General features: G+C 44.4%; 1 protein-coding gene across 6 annotated transcripts in view; it reads left to right on the forward strand.

Moving 5' to 3' along the window:
* The window catches only part of MYO18B (myosin XVIIIB), a 280,263-nt gene extending 265,296 nt beyond the window's left edge, over nt 1–14,967 (forward strand). For 4 of the 6 annotated variants that reach the window (XM_063086857.1, XM_063086860.1, XM_063086861.1 and 1 more), the window contains exons 43-44: nt 11,628–12,876; nt 14,751–14,967. In XM_063086857.1, the coding sequence (XP_062942927.1) occupies nt 11,628–12,864 (1,237 nt within the window). In that variant the 3' untranslated portion in view covers nt 12,865–12,876; nt 14,751–14,967. The other 2 variants (XM_063086859.1, XM_063086858.1) reach the window with 2 other exon arrangements.
* Nucleotides 14,968–15,955: the final 988 nt, after the last annotated feature.

Genomic DNA, 15,955 nt, shown 5'->3' on the forward strand with positions numbered 1-15,955 from the left:
TCAATGTGTATTGGAACACTGGAGCTAATTCCTTCCATATACCTGTAACCCTGTACCCACTGACCACCTCTTCCCATCCTTGCCCACCCCCTACTCCTCCCAGCCTCTGGCAACCACAAGTCTACTCTTTACTTTTCTATAAAATCAATGTTTTTAGATTCCACAGATGAGCAAGGTTGTGTAGTATTTGTCTTTCTGTGCCTGGCTCACTTCACTTAGCATAATGACCTCCGGTTCCATCCATGTTGCTGCAAATGATAGGATTTCTTTTTCTTTTTAAATGATGGAATAGTATTCCATTGTGTAAATATACCACATTTGCTTTATCCGTTCATCTGTTGATTCCACATCTTGGCTATTGTGAATAGTGCTGCAATAAACACGGATGTGCAGATATTTCTTCAACATACTAATTTTGTTTCCTTTGGATATATTTGCAGTGGAAGGATTTCTGGATCATAAGGTAGTTCTATTTTTAATATTTTCAGGAATCTCCATACTGTTTTCCATAATGGCTATACTAATTTACATTCCCACCAACAGTGTATAAGAGTTCCTCTTTCTCCACATCCTCACCAGCATTTGTTATTTTTTGTCTTTTTTCGTAATAACCAGTCTAACTGGGGTGAGATGATACCTCATTGTTGTTTCTATTTACATTTCCCTGATGATTAGTGATGTTGAGCATTTTTTCATACACCTGTTGGCCTTTTGTATGTCATCTTTTGAGAAATGTTGATTGAGATCTTTTGTCCATTTTTAAATCAGATTATTTGTTTTTTTGCTATTCGGTTGCTTGAGAAACATTGAGAAACTCTACTTTATAATATTCCACTGAGTGAATATAAAAAAATTATTCTTTCTAATATTGACAGACATTTAGGTTGTTTCCATTTTGGCACTATTATGAATAGTACTACTATGAACAATCTTGTACAAATCTTTTCTTGCATGAATATATAGATTTCTGTTGGGTGTATACCCAGCAGAATTGCTGGGTCACAGGTGTCATTTCTGCTTTGGTAAATACTATCAATAAAGTAGTTCTAATTTACATTCCCACTAGCAGTGAATGAACATTCCAGTTGCTTCACATCCTTGCCAATACCTAGTTTTGTTATTTCTAAAAAGTTTTAACTATTCTAATGGATATTAGTGGTATTGAGTTTTGGTTTTAATTTCATTTCCCTGATAAAGAAACTTTTTCATGTGTTTATATCTTTACTTGGATATCCTCTTTTGGTGACGTGTCTGATGAAGTCTTTTGCCCATTATTTTGTTCTCTTTAGTTATCTGTCTCTTTTGTATTGATTTGTAGGAGTTCTTCATATATTTTAGATACAAGTCCTTATTGAGTGTGTGGATCTATTCCTATTCAGTGGTTTGCCTTTTTCACTCTCTTAATGGTTTGTTTTGATTAATAGAGCTCTTAAATTTAATGTAACCTAATTTATAATTTTTCCTTTATGGTTGGTGCTTTTTATAATGTTAAAGAATTATTTGCCTACTTTCAAATCATGAAAATATTCCCTTATGTTTTATGTATATGTTATGTTGATTTACCTTTTACATATAGATATGCAAGGCATTGAGAACTGATATTTATTTATGATGTGAGGTAAGGATTAAGATTCATTGTTTTGCATATAGATACCCAATTGGCCTAGCACATATATTTTAGAGAAATAATATTTTCAACATTGCACAACAGTATCATTTTCTCATAAATCAAGTGATCTTGCATGCATAGAGCTGTTTCCAGACTCTATTATATTCCACTTTTCTATTTGTCCATTCTTGAGTTGATATAGCATTGCCTTGATTAATGTAGCTTTATAGAGCAAGTCTTGATATTTGGGAGTATAGGTTCTCCATATTAGTTCTTCAAGATCAACAATGATTCTCACAGAAAGTGCCACATAATGCTGTGCTGACCTACAATATATTTCTCTCTTTCTATAATTTGGCTCTTTGAGTCCTGGCTGCTTTAGTGGCTCTTCAGTGTCTTTAAATTTGAATTCAGCTTGTCTGGCTTTGTTAAGTGGGTATTTGCTCTCGTGCAGGCTAGTATATCATATCTGGAAGCTGAATGCTGAGCTAAATTTTTGCTCCCTTTGCTAAATATTTTTCTTAGTTTCTATGCCTAAGAAGGCATAATGATCTGCTCATATTTCCATCCTATCATAACTTGACGGATCTGTCTCCCCCTCCAGATTGTAAGTTCCTTGAAGGTAAGGGTTATTCATTTCTGTATCAACAGCATCTGGCATCATGGCCAATAAATGATTCTGGACGGATGTAAGGAAAGATGGATGGATGGATAATTTCCATTCACTTAAAACTGAACTTTCATGGAGAACTGGGTGCTTTTATGAATAAATCTGAGAGTTTATGTGGGTATTGTCATTTCACTATTCTCAGATGCAGCAATGTCTCTGAATGGAAAGTGAAGGGGTACATTAGATTTACTTAAAATATGTTGAATCCAGTTTGAATCTGTAATCCAATTAAATATTTTAATTACTCTACATATCTAAAACTATTTTCTTTCAAACATTGTGGAAATTGTATCAGAAGATAAAAGACTCGAATTTTAGAGCCAGTACTTTCACTGTCTCATTAGAGTGTGACCTGGGACACAGGTGTCATTTCATTAGAGTGTGACTCTGCCCTTCTCCATTTTTCCAGAATGAGGAACCTCAAACCAGGTGAGGTCCCAACTCCCTGTGAATTCTGATGTCCTAGAAATTGATAACGTCCTGTAGAAAGTAAATCAAGCTCCTGGCTTGGCTTTAGGAATACAAAAAACTTACTGCAGATTGTGTACTAGAAGTTTGTTTTGAATCTATTGTTTTTAAGACAAAAGAAGTTGCTTTGACTGACTGGAGAGTAGAGGAACTCGGGTCTGAATTAATCAGCGCAGAGAGGCAGATGGAGTCCTCTGTTCATTCTTTTCACATTTCCACGATTTCTCATCTTTTCGCTCCCGCATTCCTTCATTCCTTCCACTCCATGGACTTTCTTTGATGCTCTGTTCTTAATGCTGGGGATTCATAGAGATGATTTTGTTCAGAAACTAACAGTCTGGTTAAGATATACGAATAAGTTGACAAGCAATCGTTGTACAGAGTGACAGGGAAGCGTTGGGGCCATGGGAGCCAGAAGAGCCCCCACCCAGCCTGGGAGGTAGCTGAAGGCTTTCTGGGCCAGGCTGCAGCAGGGCTAACCATTGAAGGGTGAGTAAAAATGCCTGCCTGATTTTTAAAAAAATATAGGCCAGTGGTTTCTCAGAATCACCTGTAAAGTGTCAGATCTTTTGCCTTTAACTCTCTCCTCCTTCCTTCGTTTCTCCTTCTTTCTTTTAACAACAAAGGTATCTGAGTACCTTCAACTCTATTAGCCTCTACCTCAATTTGACAATTGCTAGCATTTTTCCATATTGACTTTATATCTATCTTTACCTCCTTCTCCATTCTATCTATAACTAAACATATTTTCTTTCTCTTTCTTTTCCTTTCTTTCATGTGAAAATAATATAAACACATCGTGACAGTTTTCCTTAAATAGTTTCACATCCTTCTCCTAAGAACAAGGACATTTCCCCACAATTGTACCACTACCACACCTAAGAAAATTAACAAATTCAAAATATCATCTAAGATCCCAACATTCATATTACCCAGTTGTCCTAAAATTGTCCTGTATCACTGTATTTTTTTTTTTTAAGAATCCGATTAAGGATACTGATGGCATTTGGTTATGTTTCTTTAGTCTCTTTTTAAAGAAAAAATTAATAGATCTTATTTTAGAGAAGTTTTAAGTTTATGGAAAGATTGAGGAGAAAGTAGAGCGCTCCCATATTCCCTTTCCCCCCTTGCACATTGTTTTCTCCATTATCAACACCTTGCATTGGTCTTTGGTCTCATTTAAATTAGAAGCGTCCTCTTACTCCCCACCTCCCCCGCCCCATTGAAATTGATTTTTTTTTTTTCTGCAGAGTTTCCCAGAGTGATTTTAATGGGCAACTCTGTGCAAAAACCACTGGTTTTAATACCTGGTAGCCAGTAAGAGTGTACAGTGAGATCAAAGCAAGTTCTGCTGACCCACAGAAGGTATGTGGGCAGATGTCCACTGAGAGCAGCTCACTGGAGTGGTTTTAAAAAAAATGTCAAGGACTCAGAACTTACTGAAGCCTCAGTGAGAATAGCAAGCAAGGCTAGAGAGTTATCTTGTCTCATAAAAATCATTATATTACAAGGCCTATCGGATATTTACAGCATCTGTTTCCTGATTCTGTTCTCCACACCTTCAGGCCAGGAGAGACCAGGCTTAGGAACCACCTCCTCTGCTTGCTGTGGAGGCTGCTTTCTTCATTATCCCACTCATGGCATCCTTCCTGCTCTGAGTCTTCCCTCTCAGTGGGGTGGCCTTTCTAAACCTGTTTCCTTGCCTATGAAATTTAGGCATCAACTCTTGCTATTTAAGGGTTTTGCAGATTGAACAAGCTAATAACTGGGAGGAGGGATCTTCTTCTGCTGCTTGGAATGTGTTTCTCAACCCCTTACCGCCATCCAAATTCTACACCTCTTCCAAAGCCTGACTCAAACCCGCCTCCTCCAGAAGAGCTACAAGCCCAGGCTCCAGAACCCACTGCTTTCTCCCTAGCCAACCTCCTGCTGCATTTACAGTTCATGGTTCATAGTTTCTCTGGAAATTCTTGCACGAGTGACCCTTCTTAGTGGGCTCATCCAGGCTCCACACTTGCAGGAGGGGAAGACAGCCCATCTTCTACTGCTATGAGTTCAGCCTAGCATTGCAGATAGTCAGATGGATCCAGGGTGAGAGTCTCATCTCTTCTACTTCCTCAGCAAGCCTGTTTGTGTCTGCGAGCCTCAGCTTCCTCATCTGTAAAATGGGACTGTAAAGAGCTTTAGAAAAGAGTGGTTAGGATGCGTGGATCTAGAGCTGGACTCTGGTTTAAATCCATGTTCTCCCATTTATTACATGACAATTTACTTACCCTTTCTGAGCCTCACTTGTGACATGGGAAGATTACAATGGTATCAGCTTTAGGGGACTGTTGGAAAGATAAAACTGAGTGACATCTGCAAAGCCGAAAGGCACAGCACGTGGTAGCTTTGTTATGTGCAGTTCACCTGTGCACTGCACACATGTTCTCTACACAGTCCTAGACACCACCGCAACTTTTATTACAGACCGTCAATTGTTCTTTCGGACTCAATTACAAAATCTTCAGGTCATCTTAAAAGGACATCTGGTTTCCCATTCCAGGACTCATCAGTATTAAAGAACATCAATACATTTTTAATTTCCTCTTTAATTTCAGGGTGTGGATGAAGAATAGGGGTGACAGCATGCCTTTGGGGATGATTCATGGTGTCATTAAATCTACATCAAGTTTCCTGTAGCTACAATTGGCCCAGGCTCTCTAACCAGACTCAGACCTGGGAATTATGTTTTTGTTTTTTTGGTTTTTTTGCTGTGTGATTATGTCTAATGTCAGTGAATCCAGCATCTCCTTGACTTGAACCTAACTTTTTTTGCTCATTAGGTCTCAATAGATTTTGAAAAATATATGGGTGTAAATGTAAGTTCAACTGTTTAAGGTTTCTATTCAGGTTCTGCCCAGTAGGTGTGTGTTGTAGTGGAGGAAAAAGACTGAACTTCAGATCTGGCCAATCCAGGTTCAAATCCAGGCCCTGCCACTTAGCAGTGTGACCTTGAGCAAAACACCAGTTAGCCTTAGTTTCTTCATCTGAAACATGGGGGGATGATTCTGATCTTGATGAGATGATGTGTACAAAATACGTGCATATGTAGGTACTTTCATTCTTCATCATGGAACATCTGTAACTGTGGCCAGCACTGGAGATAAAATGATGGAGCCACGTTCACAAGGTAACCTGGCAGGGGATGGGGTGGGGTCTAAGCAGGAGACAGTTTTTGGGAGCTGGCTTGTTCTGAGGCTGAACCAAACACTTCAATCTCTGCTTGATTTTTCTATGCAGTTCAGAACAGGCACAGACACAGGAATTGTTTATTCTCGAACATCTGCCCTCAATCTGGACTCTTCTTTAGCCCTGATGGAAGGGATCATTAAAGCAAAACAACCAAACAAATGTTAAAATTTTTAAATATACATTATATTAATGATTAGTAATGCTTTGAAATGGATAAGTAACAGATGGAATTTTAACTGTAGTATCCTGTGCCTTGCCTGACAATACTGGGGGTAGATGCAAGTAAAATCAGCCAGCACTTGTGAGTATGTATATCACACACGTCATCTCTAATTCCTAACAAAACCCTCTGACCCAGGACATTATTGCTCCCACTTTTACAACTGAACAAGTTCAGGCTCCAAAAGATACCTGGCTCGAGAGAGACGGAGCCGGTATTTGAACCCAGGCCTAACTGCTTCAAAGCTCATTTTCTTTGCCTTGCAGGTTAGAAAAAGTGGAAATTCCAATATTCCTGAATTTTCATATCTTAGTTTACCTGATAATCCTTTATAACTTTAAGCAACCAATATTTAGAGCATTTTTGTATAAAGACTCTTGTTCATCAATTCACTTAACATCTATTGTACACCTACTATGTGGCAGGTACTGTAGTGTGCTCATTCATTGAACACATACTGAGCACTTACTATGTGCCAGAGGACTGAGTACATTCAGCTGACATGTGTTTATGAAGCACCTACTATGAGCAGGGGCCCTGGTGCTTCTCTTATTCATTCAATACATATTTTTGAGCACCTACTATGTGTTAGGGCACTGTTCTAGGCACTGGTAACAGTGACAACAATGGATAAAAGTCCCTGTTCTCATGGAGCTCTTATCTCCACAACTTTGCAAGGTTGACCTCATTTCCCTCATTTTATAGCTGAGGGAACTGAGGCCTGGAGAAGTTAGGCAATGATCCCAAGGCCACATAGATTGTGAGTAGCAAAACCAAACTACATCCCAAGCCACAAAGATGTCATCTAGACAAGGTGATATAGAAAATACTATTAATCCTGTATCATTACGAAGAAGGATGCTCTTGGCGATGGAGTCAACTAACTTGGGGTTGGAGCCCCACCTCTGCCACTTCCTGGCCATGTGTGCTTACAGAGGTCACCCTGCCTCACTGTGCCTGGAGGTTGTAATCTCTACCCAGTGGGTTGCCATGTGGGCAGGAGAACCATGAGCTTATTCTCTCTCATATCCCTGGTACCCAGCACAGCTCCTGGAACCTAGTAGGTGCTCAGCCAGGGATGGTTGTTGTGGTGACCATTAACTATTTCCTCCACTGAATAGTGACCTCTTTGTGGCTGGATGCTCAGGGAATGTCCACTGGCTTCTTATCGAGGCATGTATACTAGAAGTTTATTCCTTTTTGGATAGACTATGGGGCAGGCAGCAGAAGCTCCCTAGATGTTTCTGGAGCCTCTCCCTAGAGAGTAACACTGCCCCCACCTAACATTTGTCCACACCTGTCTCCCAGCGACTCAATGGACTTTCTATCTATTATCCCTCCCCCTGGCCAAGGCTGTGGGAGGCAGGCATGGCAACTTCTTGATTACCTGCCATCCATCCATCATGCGGTGCTGATGAAGGCAAGTTCCATCTCAGCCAAGTTGTCCTGTGTGGACAGCTGGAAAAAAAAAATGAGTCTTCCTCAGGCCCTGGATGAAGACAGACAGGAACTGTTTGAAGTGTCCAAAGCTGAGACAGGAATGGAGAGGGTCATTCAGCCTCAGACAGCAGAACATGGGCAGATCCTCACCCCAAAGCCTGCAGAAGGGCATCTGAATTCAGATTAAATTGTGCAGACTCTACACAGAAAGGAGTGGATGTAAGGAACTTCTTACCTCGAGAGATGATGCAGACAGGAAGCAGAAAAAGATGGCACAGAGGTGTAGTTGGATTTCTGCATGGTAGAGCCGGGAGGGAGCACTCAACAGCAGCGGCTGCTGCTTTCCTTTTTCTGCTCCTTTCCCCATCTCTCCTCCCTCCTCACGCTACCCACCCCCTCTCCTCTCCAGGCCCCTAGGAGTCTACACTGTATGGCTTGTGTTCCTGTTTCAAGCTCTCTGGTTGGTGCTCCAAAGGCATCAGACCACTCCAGAAAGGTGGGGCTCAGCCCACCCCAATCCCAAGATAACCCCTTTTCCCCCATGACAGCCAGGCTGAGGCTCCTGGTGGGCTATGGGGAGGGCAGGCAGATGCCCTTGTGCTGGTAGAGCTGGGGGCTTTCATGGCTTGGGTCCGGCGAGCCTGTGCCCTCTGTACCTGGCACCAGCACTCACAGGCTGGGCCTCCAGACCCCCACTTCTGGGCTGCTGGCTGCTTTGCCATGTCCCCAGGCCTGTCCGTCCCACCTTTTTGTCAAAACCTGTGCAGCCTCTGGACCCTCCCTTATCTCCCTCTTGCTTCGCCCTTTGGTCTCCTTCTTCCTTCCCCACATCCAGCACCACACTGATCTCTTTCCTCTTCCTCTCCGTCTCCCCCACCCATTCCCACTTCAACTCCTTTCTTGTTTGTTCTGCGTCTACTTCCTCCACTCTCTAGCCCTCCCCTTCTTCCTCCAACATCTCTGTGCCCTTTGTCCACTTTTCTCATCTTGCCTAATTCCTCTTCCTCATCTACCTTGATTGAATTCAATGTTTACTGAGCATCTACTACGTGCTGGGCTTGGTGCTAACACAGGCAACACAGAAATGAGAGTCAGCAGATCCTGCCAGTTCAGGCTTGTGACCTATGATTCTCCTACTTCCACTTCTTCTGCCCTTTTTTCCTGTGTCCTTGGCTACTACTCCCTCCCCTCCTCCTCTTTCTGTGACTTCTCTTCCCTCTCTGTCTTCATGGCCTGTCCTGGCATCTGCAGTCAGGAGTGGTGGTTGGAGCTGGGGTAAGCAGAATAGCACAGTCCCAGGAGATTCGGCGATAGGAGCCCTCAACGCCACCATCCCCACGTGGCAGGCGGTGGATGAGACAGAGCACCCAAGACTCATTCATCACGCCCACCTCCTTTCAGGGCTGGGACAGGATGGAAATGACTTTTGTCAGCTCTATGGCAGCCCACTGCTCCTGGCAGCTCCAAGGTGTTTATTAAAAAGGAAAAAGAAAAAAATAATAAAGGAGGGTGAATGCCATCTTGCCGTGTATTAGGGGAGCAATTCCAAAGCAATGATGTTGCCAAACACACCTTCTGGTGATCATTGAGTTCTCCAGCTCCTCTCCCAACCCTCGTGCAGCTGTGATGGGGACCAAAGGTAATGGGCAAGAAACGGGATAGGAGACAGCTGCTCCGGGCAAATGTGTGGCCTTTGCTTTAGCACCTGGGGGCCAATCCTTCTTACAAGTGAGGACATGCAAGGTCACCTGCCATCCATTCTTCTGTTCATCCCTCTTTGAACTTCATTTGAGACTTTCATTGAATCCAGTGGTGGGTTAGGCTCTGGAGATGCAGAGATTAGTACTAGTAATAATGATTACTATTAATTGTCAGTGATTAATGATTGACTGCCATTAATTATCAGTTATTAATTATTCATCAAAACCATGAACCATTATTTGAGTAATTAGGTGCCAGTCACAGTATCAAGGGCTTTCCTTTCATTCTGCTAACTGCCCCATGAGGGAGGTCGGCACTGTGACCTGAGAGTTGGCGGAGGGGGAGGGGTGCTTCAGGCAAAGGGAACAGCAGGTGAAAAGCCTGGAAGCAGGAAGGGCCTTCCCAGGGAGATCGACATCCTAAGATGGGAGCTCGGGAGGGAGTAGGGAACCCAACTACACAAGAGAAGGACTGAGGGTGGTGAGGAGCGTGGGTGAGGAGGTGGCTCACACACACCAGACAGTGACACCAACCCTCTTCCATCTGCCTGACGTAGGGAATGAGGAGAGGAAGATGAGCACAGCCAGCCCTGAGCCCCGTCACTCATGAAACCCACAGGACCCATCATTGCCTTGGTGAACTCTTGCAGTTCCCAGGCCTGGAGAGCTCCAGAAGGCAGTCTAGGTGCCTGTCTTCGTCGGTTCAGACTGCTATAACAACAATATCATAGACTGGGTCGCTTCTGTGCAACAGGAATTACTCACAGTTCTAGGGTCTGGGACATCCAAGATCAAGATGCTGGAGGATTTGGTGTCTGGTTCACAGGCAGCCATCTTCTCACTGTGTCCTCACATGGTGGGAGAGGGAGAGGACGCTCTCTGGGGTCTCTTTTATAAGGCACTAATCCCATTCATGAGGGTTCTACCCCTATGACATACTCACTTCCCAAAGGCCCTACCTCTTAACTCCATCACATTAGAGATTGGGTTTCAAAATACGAATTTGTGGGAGACACAAACATTCAGTCTACTGCTGTCCCCCCCATTACACTGGAAAAGACCCTGCTTCCCTGCCCTATTCGTCCCTTCCCATCACCTCTGGAGCCTCTGGCTTGACTTCCTTCCCAGATTCAAAAGCCTGCTGGGTCATTGTGGTCAGCTCTTTTCCTCTTAAACTGTCCTGTGTGGTCAGGAGTGGAGGTGATGATGTCAAACTGGGAAGCAAGAATCCTTCCTGGAAGTCTGGTACCAGAATCCCAACCACCCTTTGTGTGTAGAGGCTGAAGCCTGCGATTGTCCCAGTGGCTACAGTTAGAGCTACAAAGGAGCTGGAGACGTGGCCTAATGACTGGAAACCCACGTGGGCTTTGCCTTCAGCCTCTGTTCAGGCCCGAGTCCAGGCTTTGTCTGCAATGCCAAAACTCTGACATTTGCTGCCCCTTTGGCTTTTTTATAAATTATAACTTTGCTAGCAGGCAGGAAGGGGGTCATTTCTCTTAGAGGGAGGACAAAAAGATTTTATTTATTAAAGGGAAAGTGTATGGACTCCAGTCTCTCTCTTTTAAATGACGCCCTTTATTTTACGGTCTATAATTTCACCCCACTGCCAGGCTCCTACTTTTCAGAGGCAAAGTGTTTTTCGCTCAGCTGGTGCAAACTCCCTCTGCATAAAAGCTGAGTCTGGTGTAGTCCCAGAATAGAAACCGTCTGTCCTCTTCTGTGTAGTCTTGGTTTCAAGTTGATTTCACATGAATCCTTCCCTTTTAGGGGACCAGTTTTACGCACGCTTTCACTACATGAAACAATCAGGGATGTCGTAGAAGATCCCATTGAGACATGTATTTGGATCATTGATTCTTAGAAGCCCTGCTTGGTGGGACTGTCCTCTGGGCTTGGCCCTAAATAAACAAATAACCCCTGCACGCCCCCTTCCAGTCTTGGAAAAACAAATTACTTATTTCACAGTAGGATCTTGGATGATAGGTCCTACCATGTCAGATATGATCCCTCATAAATCTAATTCATCCGTCCTGCAGTTTTAATCTACTCAAATGTACTTAGCTGGGTTTAATTATAGACAGAAATTGCATTTCAGGAAGCAACAAGAAATCATTTACATGGCTTGAATTTGCACATTAAATCATATAGTTCATTTGAGAGTGCAGTAGGGATGGTATTTCCAAAGAAAAATAATATTACAGCCTGTGCCTGGTGGTTCTCACACCATTTGCACCGGCTGTATGAACTGCACGGTTTTTACTGAGTGCATTTTTCTTCTCGGCATAGGATGAACAAAGAAGCAGGAGACACTGAGAGGACCCAACCTGCGTTGGCACTGAGCAGAGCCCGGGATGTCCATAGCAAGACCTCGGGAGACAAGTCTGTTTCTCCAGACTCCATCTGCTGGCGAAAGTACTCCCATCTGGGGGGTGGAGAAGGGTTTGGTGTCCAGAGAAAGCCCAAGGAGAGATTAGGAGCTCTGTCTTCTTCTCTGGGTTCTCGGAGTACAGATACATCCCCAGTGTCCAGGGAAAAGCTGCCCAGTCCTTCGGCAGCCCTTTCAGAGTTCGTGGAAGGACTCCGGAGGAAGAGAGCCCAGAAGGGCCAGGGCTCCACTCTGGGCCTGGAGGACTGGCCCACTCTTCCCATTTACCAGACCACTGGGGCTTCCACACTGAGGAGGGGCAGGGCTGGCAGTGATGAGGGAGACCTCTCGCTGAGGTTTGGGGCAAAATCACCCCCAGAAATGGAGGGAGCCACTGGGACATCAGCTGGTCTCCTGCGATCCACCAGCCTGAAATGCATCTCTTCGGATGGCACTGAGGGTACAACCCTGCTGCCTGAGAAGCGGAAGATCCAGTTCAGTTCCTGTGAGTCCCTCCTAGAATCAGGTCCCAGCTCGGGGAAGAAACTGAGCTCACCAACCATACTCAGGAACACACTCTTATCTCCCACGCTGCGTCCTCGGAGGCGGTGTCTGGAGTCTTCAGTGGATGATGCGAGCGGTCCAGACCTTGGGAAGGAGCCACTCGTCTTCCAGAACCGCCAGTTTACTCACCTGGTGGAGGAGCCTCTAGACAGTGACCCGTTCAGCTGGAAGCTCCCAAGCCTCAACTACAAGCGCAAGACCAAAGTGGACTTTGATGACTTCCTCCCAGCCATTCGGAAGCCCGAGGCTCCTACATCCTTGGCTGGAACAGCCAAAGATACGCAACACGGTCCACAACATTCAAGCATCCACTTTGAAACAGAAGAGTCTGACCGTTCCCTTCTCTTGGGGATCAAGACCATTCTGAAAAAGAGCCCAGAGTCCCAGGAGGACCCTGCTCACCTCTCTGACTCATCCTCATCCTCCAGCTCCATTGTGTCCTTCAAAAGCGCTGACAGCATCAAGAGTCGACCGAGAATTCCACGACTTGAGGGCGATGGTGGGGAGAGGACATCCCCCGAGCACAGAGAGCCAGAGGCAGGGAAGAAGGGTGATGACGTCGAGAGCATAATGAAGAAATATCTCCAGAAGTAGCAACTAGCTCAGGTAAAAGCAACAGGCTGGGATCGTTTTTGTTGGGTAATGAAAACAAGAGTCCACCCAGGTCTGGCAGCCTTGAGGAAACCAGGTGCTGCTACTGCCTTTAATGCCATGACCGATTTCTCTAGAGACAAGGGCTTTTAGAGGTTTTCACTAAAATGATGAATTGCTAGATGCAAAGCTTATAAAAAGCCCTCTGCTAAGTGCCACCTAGTTCTTTGTACTTTAAAATGCAGATGCATTGGAAAGCAAGAGCGTCCTGTGGGATGACCCTCTATAGAAGGTGCCAGACTTGTAAAGTTTCCCTACCCTAGTCTCATTTTTTTAACCCCATTCCACCTGGGGTTGGAGGAGCTGTCGTGGCATTCTGTCCACATAACACGGGAAATCCATGGTGGGATCACAGATCCACCAAAGGCCAGGTTGGAAGAGGCTTTCAGAATAGTGGAGTCCAACTCTTGCATTATTTATAGAGAGAAACTGAGGCCCAAGGCTGGGGGTGGCGGCAGCAATGCAAAGGTCACAGAGCAACAATGTAGAAGTAAGGCTTCTGTCTGCCCTCCTTCCTACTCCTAGCACTAATCCTGGCACTTCTCTGGGATAAAGGTAAGAAGAGGAATTCATTGCTAGTAATAGCTTACATCTCTTGAGCATATATATCAGACAGGTATTTAGTACTCATAATAACTCCAGAGGTGGTTAGTATTATTTACTTCCATTTTACAGGTTGATACACTGAGGATCAGAGAGGTTACGTCACTTGTACAAAATCACGTAGGCAGAACTGGGATCTGAAGCTCTAGAATCCCTACTTTTCGTCTCTAATACTTTTCCCTAGAAACACATTCCAGGCATCTTCATAAGTGGAATCAGAGCTGCCTGATAATGCACAGTCTTCATAAATATCCCAGTTCCTGAACCTTAGAACTTGCAGCAGCTCAGGGCTCAGGTGGATGAGTAATTGCACATGGCTGTTCAACGTGCACTTTGCCACAACCCCCAGGCCTCTGACCAAAGTGACAGATGCACCATCCTCCACTTCAGGAGACCTGCTTTTTCGAGAGGCACCCTCAGCACATCAAAAACCATTGCCCCTTCCGTGGAGATGGGCTTGGACTACATCAGAGCAAATTAATTTGACTTAACATGGCCTTCTCTCTGCTCTCAATTACCGAGTAAAGATCTGATATTCATTTACATTATTATGCTCTCGGGAACACAGAAAGCAGTTTCAAAGGCCAAGTAAAGGGCACACGTTCATAAGGGGAACAATCCTTAGCAGAAGTTGTCACAGAACATCTTGTCTCTGACATTTTTTTTTTAACTCAAGTCTCTTTTCCTACCCCCAGCAGGGTTCTTCTCCAAGGATGCGCGCTGTAGTAATGTGGCACCTGCCTAAAAATTTCCTCCACCCTTGATTTCTGTGCTGGAGTTTAGAACTAAATAACACAGTCCTACTCCCCACAATGTGTGGTGGGCTTTGGAACCAAACAAGCCCCCCAAAGCTCAATTCTCCCCAGTGACTAGCCATGAGACCTTGGGCAAGCAATGCAGTCTTGGTGGGCGTCTATGTCCTCAACTGGAAAAGGGGGATAATTATATCAACTAACTAAATAACACGTGGGTTTAATGAGGATACAAGAGATCCCCAGTACAGAGCCTGGGCCTCAGTAGATGCAATAAATTCCAGGCTACTCTGCACTTGGAAATCTGTCCCAGCTTTTCCTCCATTTGTTTTTTTCTGCCACCTACACTCTGCCATTCCTCTCAGTGAAGTCTATACAGTAATGCCACCTGGCCCTTCACCCCATTCATTCTCCCCATCAAAACTTACCAATCCTGCGTCCCATTCATCAGCTCTGACCTACATTTGCTTCCAGCCTCCTGAGACGCAGCTTCCCATGAAGACTTCCTGGCTCCATAAAAATTTGGAGAGAGAGAGAGAGACCAGCCAGACCTCCCCAGGAGCCCTCAGTCCAGAGCCAGCCTGCAAGGCCACCCAAAAAGCAAGATGGGCTCAGCAGAGGCATATCCCGTGGGGGCGTGGGGCTCCCTGTGTGCTTGGTCCGTACAAAATAAAGTGTTGGCTCCTTGGCATTTGTGCCTTTTCTCTGTTTTATGACCATGCTACCTGGGACTCTGGAGGTTTGAAGGAGTTAAGCTAGGGCAGAAGGGTTCCAAAGAATGGAACTACCTGAACTGTTTGTAGTTTGGGGTGTATTCTGCTATTTTTCTCCCTACATGTTAACATGCAATGAACTTCCTTCTACTTTTCACCTAGCCAGTTTCAGCTCAAGTGTTACCTCCTCCAGGAAGTCTTCCCTGATATATCAAACTGAAATAAGTGCTCCTTTTCCTTGCCCTCCTGATTCCCACACTCAGCTCTATCCTATTCACCTTGTTTGTGTACTTATCTACATTGCATGTATATAAGTGTGTGCAAGCATTCAAGAAACTCTGATGAATGAATGAATGGGTCAATGAACAAATAAATAAGCCCACACACCCTGAATGCATGTGACACACTGACGTATATGTGCCCATAAATGTGTGCCCACATCAACATGCAAGAACCTTGAATTTATTCCCTTTTTATAAAGGCAGAACTAGTGTATGTATGACCACATTTAGGTAACAAGTGCTGCCTCTACTTAAAATCCCACTGGCATAGACTCCAAATCCTACCCCAAACATGCCTTTGTCCCCAGTACCCCTCTGGTGTAGCCAATCATATATTCATTTGCTCAGGCTGCTGTAACATACAGTAACAGAAAAGATTGCCGTAACGGTCTGGGCAGCTTAAATAACAGAAAGTTATTGTCTCACAGTTCTGGAGGGTAAAAGTCCAGTATCAAGGGTTAGTTTCTTCTAAGGGCTGTGAGGTCTTCTCTCTTTAGCTTGTAGGTGGCCCTCTTCTCCCCGAGTCTCTTTATATCTTATTCCCTCTGTGTGTGTGTCTGTCTCTATATCCAAATTTCCCCTTTTTATAAGGACACAAGTCAAAGTGGACTAGGGTCCACCCTAATGACTTCATTGTAATTTGATTACTTTTTTAACAACCCTGTTGCCAAAGAAGGTCACTCTC

Source organism: Cynocephalus volans, chromosome 2 (assembly GCF_027409185.1).
Source record: "Cynocephalus volans isolate mCynVol1 chromosome 2, mCynVol1.pri, whole genome shotgun sequence".
In the NCBI taxonomy this organism is placed as follows: domain Eukaryota; kingdom Metazoa; phylum Chordata; class Mammalia; order Dermoptera; family Cynocephalidae; genus Cynocephalus; species Cynocephalus volans.